This window comes from Scardinius erythrophthalmus (assembly GCF_964197995.2).
Source record: "Scardinius erythrophthalmus genome assembly, chromosome: 15".
Lineage (NCBI taxonomy): Eukaryota > Metazoa > Chordata > Actinopteri > Cypriniformes > Leuciscidae > Scardinius > Scardinius erythrophthalmus.
This window is the reverse complement of record NC_138235.1, coordinates 39,997,067-40,004,566: the sequence shown is the minus strand read 5'-3', so window position 1 is coordinate 40,004,566 and position 7,500 is coordinate 39,997,067. Positions and strand designations below refer to the sequence as shown.

Genomic DNA, 7,500 nt, shown 5'->3' with positions numbered 1-7,500 from the left:
TTTGAATCATTTATATTTGAATTTGAATTGCTAAACTTGAATAATTGCATTGGAAAACTGAATTTGAATCACATAATTTGAAATTTAATTTATTTGTTTGGAACTGAAGTTCAATACAATTTGGTCCTCACTGAAAATTCAACTCTCTATATATCCTCACATTCAGTTCTCACAATTCAGATTCAGATCACCAAATTCAATTTCAAGTTACTTTGACAGACATCCGGGTAGTTGGAGGATGAAGGAAGAGCAATCGAGCGCAGATCGATATCGATAGATAGAGTTCAGTGTCGCAGGATCATCACTCAGCACTAATATGCCAGACTGTTGTGCTGCTTATGGATGTTAGAACGAAAGAAATGGAAAAAAATAAAAATAAAAAATAACAGCAAGGGATAACATTTCACAGGTGAGAATGAAACCTGTGGCCTCTCTCTCTCCGTGGCCCGCAGCAGCGTCTCTTCTCCCGGGCAGGAACACAGCTTCACCTCGCTGCTGCACCGGCCCCCGCTGATCCAGATGGGACCGGCCAAAGACATAGTGGTGATCGGGAGTACGTATATTTCGGCGGGAAGTTCCACTGGCTTTGCCGGTGGCCGGCGGACGGAGAGAAACTACAGCGGGGCAGCAGAGTTCGTCTGCGGCTGCAGGATCTAGAGACTTACTGCCCGCTTCCTGGGAGCCAAAACGCTGCTGGAGGTTTCTTTTGCTGAAGAAAATAGTCTGTTCCGCATCCATAGCAACGCTCTGTTTTTCATGGCAACGGTGTGATATACTTATTACATGGCTTGGTTGAATTCCAATGTAGAATGCGGTCTGTTATTTCTTGATAACAGACCGCTGCAAAGTATATCACACCGTTGACATGAAAAACAGAGCGTTGCTATGGACGCAGAACGGACTATTTTCTTTAGCGGAAGCAATACAATCTTTTTAAATCAATAAACTTTTTAAATCAATAATTTGTGTCAAATTATTTATTTATTTTGTAGGTAGCAATGTAATAAGCGGGATAATGTATAGCGAGGCGGTTGTTATAGCGAATAACAACCCCTTCAGGCTGATTCAAGACCTGTCGGGGTTGTTATTCGCTATAACAACTGCCTCGCTATATACATTATCCCTTATATATATATATATATATATATATATATATATATATATATATATATATATATATATATATATATCAGCCTGAAGCCTATAACTATATACAGTATATAGTTATAGGCTTCAGGCTGATTCAGGCAGATATATATATAAGGGATAACTCTATCTATCGATCTGCGCTCGATTGCTCTTCCTTCATCCTCCAACTACCCGGATGTCTGTCACAGTAACTTGAAATTGAATTTGGTGATCTGAATCTGAATTGTGAGAACGGAATGTGAGGATATATAGAGAGTTGAATTTTTAGTGAGGATCACAATTTTATTGGACTTCAGTTCCAAACAAATAAATTAAATTTCAAATTATCCAATTCAAATTCAGTTTTTCAATGCAATTATTCAAATTGAACAATACAATTTCAAATTATGTGATTCAAATTCAGTTTTTCAATGCAATTATTCAAGTTTAGCAATTCAAATTCAAATATAATTGATTCAAATTCAGTTTCTGGTGGCACATATTTCAGCCCATATTAATCGCATTGAACATAAAAGTTTGTAAATATATATATGTGTCTATATATTTACATATATAGATATATACATACATACACACATTAACAAACGTTTATGTTCGATGCGATTAATAAACTCATTTTCCGTGCTGAGATGATGTGCGATGTGTACCTGTTTGCCGTCCAGCGTGTAGAGTCTCTTGACCACGCCTGAGTCCAGCTTGATGGCCTCGGTGATGTCAGCGAGCACCTGGTCGAACGAGTGCGCCGTCTTCTTGTTCAGGAGAATCCTCACGGCCTTCCTCGGCTTCACGCCGCTCCGGATCACCGTCACCAGTTTGGGTTTGATAAAGTCTTTAGACTCCCTGGATTCCCCCGGTGCGCGAGGAGGCCCGGGACGCGAGGCTCCGCCCACTGGCCCCGCCCCCAAGCCAAGCCCCGCCCCCCTCGATCCCCAGTTAGGGTTGACGTTCTTGGTGTAGTCCACCTTCCTGTAGGGCTCGTTCGAGGCGCACACGTAACTCTCACCTGTGGTCGGAGAATGTCAGATTAGTTGGGTTTTTGTTTGCTTAGCTAAAATATTTGCATCTGGTGTAAATAGATGTTCCATTTAAAGTCCTCCTGTAGTCAATCATTTTAGCCCTTAAAACTCATCTTTGATCACCAAAATGACATATTTAAACTTTGTTTTCCTTGAAAATATGTCTTCATTCCTTTAAAATAGCTTGAATGTACTGTAACTCGACACCCTTGCTTCATTTAGTATGCAATATTTCAACTTGATTGTTTTTATAATCTTTTAATTGGACATTTTTATGTTTTTTATTATTTATTTTAATTTTGAATTTTAATTTTATTTAAAAATATTTAAATTTTACATTTTGTTTTTATTATTTATTTACATTTTAGATTTTGTTTTGTTTTAAACTATTTTTTTTTCTGTTTTATTTTGAAATAATTTAATCTCACATTTTGATGTTTTATCGTAAAATTACTTTTAAATTTAAATTTGTTTTGTTTGAAATATTTTAAATTTTAATATTTTTTATTTAAAAATTATTCACTTCAATTTTACATTTTTATGTTTTATTATAAATTACTTTTGTTTATTAAAACAGTTTTATATAAATAATATTTAAATTTCCAATTATATATGTTTTATTTTAAATTGTTTATTTTATCTCACATTTTCATGTTTTATTATAAAATAATTTATTTTTAACTTACATTTGTTTTGTTTGAAAATAATTTATTTTACCTTTACATTTTTATGTTTCATTTCATTATTAATTTCTCAAACAAACTCACCAACCCCAGTTTGGGAAACTCTGATATAGAAAGTTGTAATGAAAACTGCTTTATGGTTACTAGGCCATTTCTAAGTGGTTTCCATGGTTACAAAAGCAAAGTCGGACCACCATCACCAAACCCTCTGTGCCGGCTAGACTTTATTCCCTGGACGTGAGAATGCCGATGCAGTGATTGATGCTCCTGCTGGTCATCCACTTACTGACCCCCGATCGCCATGGCAACACGACCCCAGGGGTCAAATCAGCATCATTACGTGCCAGGTGTGTGAACGTGCACATCTGTGTGTGTCTATAATCCACAGACTCCAGAAACACCCAAAGCGAGCAGCTGAATCTCTGTCTCTGCTGATCGACATCAGCTCAAGCTCACATGGACTTCCTCAAGGTCAGAGACTCCAGATGTTTGTGATTCTTCTGCACGTGTCACTGTTAAACTCCTTTAAATCTCCTCACTATTTCTCTGACAGAGTCTCTTCTGCTCACCGAGGCTGCTTTATTTCATCAAAAAATACAGTAAAAATGTGAAATATTATTCTAATGTAAATCATCTGTTTTCTATGTGAATATACAGTAAAGTGTAATTTATTCCTGTGATCAAAGCTGAATGTTCAGCATCATTACTCCAGTCTTCAGTGTCACATGATCCTTCAGAAATCACTCTAATATGATGATTCTCAGAAATCGCTTTCTGCACCTTTAATTTCTTAATAAAAAATAAAATAAATTATCTTAGCCTAAACTTTTGAATGTGCATCGCGTTGAAGCAGCAAAACTGTTTCAACATTGATAATAATCATAAATGTTTCTTGATCATCAAATCATCATATTAGAGTGATTTCTGAAGGATCATGTGACACTGAAGACTGGAGTAATGATGCTGAACATTCAGCTTTGATCACAGGAATAAATTACACTTTACTATATTCATATAGAAAACAGTTCTTTTAAATTGTACAAATATTTCACATTTTTTCTGTATTTTTGATCAATTAAACGCAGTCTTGGTGAGCAGAAGAATTAAAAATCGTAATTATCGCACACCGGTGTGTATTTGAAGTGGGAGGAGCCTCTATATGTGAATATTCATGACATATTGATACATGCATGAAGATGATTACAACACAAACCCTTCATCTTTCGAAAACTTCAGACTGCCATTAAATACAATAATCACTGACTGCAGAAATATGATATCTTTATAAAGGCCCGACAACTGTTTCAGTAAAGGTTTAAAGGACAGCAGATCTGAATGAGCTCGTCTATCACAGTTAACACACATCACATCAACCGGCGTTAAGTGCACGAGCTGGAGCTATTGATCGTGTGTGTGTGTGTGTGTGTGTGTGTGTGCGTGTGTGTGTGTGTGTGTGTGTGTGTGTGTCGAGACTCTCTCTCTCTAATGACTGATCAATCAGACTGTGTCGTCCACTCATTAATGATCTAAAGTCTCTTCCATCCACTCACTCACTCAGGCTCAGCTGATGAACTGAAGCGCTCAGGAAACAATACTCACAAACATATGGATATTTTTTGGACATAAAAAATCATGCCTGTTTAAGTCCCGTTAAGATGAACTGTGACAACATTTTCCATGACGGAATTCTCATTATTGCACTTGATTTGTTAATTTACAGTAAATATATTTTAAAATCAATATAATATTGTATATTATACATACAATAATAATAAATAATACTGTATAATGTAAAAAAATATTACATAATCCCTTTAAACAGATAAATGTTTAATATTACAATATATATATATATATATATATATATATATATATATATAGGCCTATATATAATTAGCCATTTTATATATATTTGCCTGACCCTAACCCAATTTGTAATATTGATATATTAAAACATAACTTAATATATATATATATATATATATATATATATATATATATATATAAAATTTACCATTTATAATTTGTCATTTTGATATATAGAATATTATTTATAATATTTGACGATATTATATTATGTGTTAATTTATCAATAGTCTATAACAAATTATTAATGAATATATTAATAATATATGTAATAATTGTAATAATGCGTAATAATACATCACCTAATGATGTAGGCTACTAATATATATATAATTAATAATATATATTAATGTATATAAATATATATAGAAAGAAAGAAAAAGATAGATTCAACCATTTTTAACCATTTCACTACACACGTTTGTAATATGTAGCCTGAGTGACAGATGAAGAGCCTTGAGCCATTATGGACCATTGCGGGGATTCGAACCTGCAACCGTTCAGCCCTTATATGGTCATAACTCACAGCGACCCTTCCGGCCCTCAACACGCTAATACCCCCATGAGTGTCTGACCTTCCACCAGCTCCTCCAGGCTCGCGATCTTCCTCGCGCCGTCCGCGCTGTAGATGTTGCGCACACCTTGCGGCAGGTGCAGGTTATCCGTGAGCGCGCGCGTCAGTTCGGCCAGGAGCGCGTCCATTGATCTGAAGCGGTCGTTGGACACCGCGTACACCAGACCCTTGAAATACCGGTCCCCGTTCCGGTAGAACCGAACCTTCTTGGCTCGCTTCTCGGAGCTGAGCGTCTGGAGCGTGCGTGTGCGGTAGAAGCTGCAGTTCGCGCTGTGCGCGGGACTCGGTACCAGACTGCTCGCGCGTGAACCCGAGCCGCCCGAAACCGCCGCGCGTTTGGAGCGGTGCGCCTTGTCCCGCTCGTCAAAGTGCTCGAGCTCGATGCTTCTGCTGAGAGACATTTTTGCCGACTTTTCCCAAAGGTTTTTATAACGCTTTTATATCGTTAAAGTCCGCTATTGTCATCAGCGCGAGCGGACGCGCCGCTCTCCCCGCTGCGCGTTTACCGGGCGCACGAGCATCATTTACATCAACACAAAAGCAGCCCGGCGTTTTTTTTCCGCGTTCAAACGGCCATTCGAATAGAGGATGGGAAATATTCCAGATGATTCTGCTGAGGAATAATAAATGACAAGCTCGGACGTCAGCTGTTGTCCACAGAAACCTGGATAAACAGGAAAATCCTGGTCAAACGGGATATTCCATTGAGACACTGCTAAAAAAATCCCGATCCGCCCAGAACCGAAAGCGGTGTGTGCGTGCGGTTTTTAGGCGCGCGCCCCGCTGTAACCGGGCAGCATGGCCGTACGCGGGAACGCGCAGCCCGTTCCTCCACCCCGGCGCGCGACACCCCGCTGCAGGTGAGCGTGTGGCGCGCGCATCAGACTCTTCCGCGCGGTCTTAATGCCGTCTGACAAGACAGTGAAAGTGGGTCATACACATCAGAAAAACAAAGAGATGTTTGACGTTGCTGTTTTTAAAACATGAAAGTACTGATCTATTTTTATATTCTTATTTGAGTCACAAATAAACTGCAAGATTGCATCAGAGAGAAATCATTTTTAATCGTCTGTTCCACTGCTTCCACCAGAGGGCAGCCTAACGCTGTTTACACGGTAGTTTTTGCATAATTGCTTTAATACACGCTAAAATGAAAATAATAACACTTTAGTGAAACCTGAGCAAAGCCTCAGTCCAGATCTGCACTAAACATTCTCAGCCTCACACTCTTTCGCAAAACACTACACACACTTCACACTCTTTACACTCCACATTAGACACAGAAGTATTTGCCATTTCGAGCCTTGTTTTTAATCAGTCGTTAAAAACTGCATTTATTTAAAACATTATCAAATAAAATAAAATAGGTTTTACAAGTAAATACTATTTCATTCTTTCATTTCAATTCAATAATTTCCACTTCTTTGTAATTAATTGTGAAATGTACTAGCATTTTTTTGTGTGGAAATTGTGTCTACACCAAATTTATACATACAAAATAACACTATTTGGTAACACTTTATTTTACAGTGTCCTTGTTACATATGTTACATGTACTTACCATAGTAATAACAGTAAATTATGCATAATTACATGCAACTAACCCTCAACCAAACCCTAATCCTATAGTAAGCACATGCAGTTAATTAATATTACTCAGTACTTAACTACACTGTAACAATGACACCTTAAAATAAAGTATAACCAAAATGACAACACGTTAAAAATGGCAATGCTCAAGTTTATTTATTTATTTCTTTGTTTTGCACTTAAGTACATCATACATGAAAATGCACCATAAAGGTTTTTGTTAAATGAGGTAATATTCACCTGGATATCTCAAATAATTATCTCAAGCTTTGTTTAATTAGTCCTTAACTCACTTTCACTCACTAATACTTCACAGAGGAGTTTAACAAGCTCCAACACAGACACTTCATTAATCAAACACAGTCAAACGTGACAAACAATCTGCACATTTATTGCTGCACATCTAATGCTAATAACGTTGATAAACATCATAATTTATATGACATTAGCCTCTCTTTTTTTCCAAGTTTCCAAGTGACAAAGATCAGAATAAAGAGATGAAAAGTGTGAGATGATTAATTATTTTGTGCCATAAAAGAGGGAGGAATATAAATACCACCACTGGTTTTAGAATATTTCAATAGACAACCAAACAAACATCCGTTTGTTTTCAGATTGCTCA

General features: G+C 37.0%; 1 protein-coding gene across 1 annotated transcript in view; it reads right to left on the bottom strand.

Annotated features, from left to right (window-relative positions):
- LOC308703265 (serine/threonine-protein kinase DCLK2) overlaps nucleotides 1–5,689 on the bottom strand; it is a gene marked incomplete at both ends in the record, with an annotated part of 17,517 nt that extends 11,828 nt beyond the window's left edge. Inside the window, 2 exons of the mRNA XM_081386586.1 lie at nucleotides 1,797–2,152; nucleotides 5,290–5,689. Coding sequence (XP_081242712.1) covers nucleotides 1,797–2,152; nucleotides 5,290–5,689 — 756 coding nt within the window. The remainder of the gene's footprint in view (nucleotides 1–1,796; nucleotides 2,153–5,289) is intronic.
- Between the last annotated feature and the right edge of the window lie 1,811 nt (nucleotides 5,690–7,500).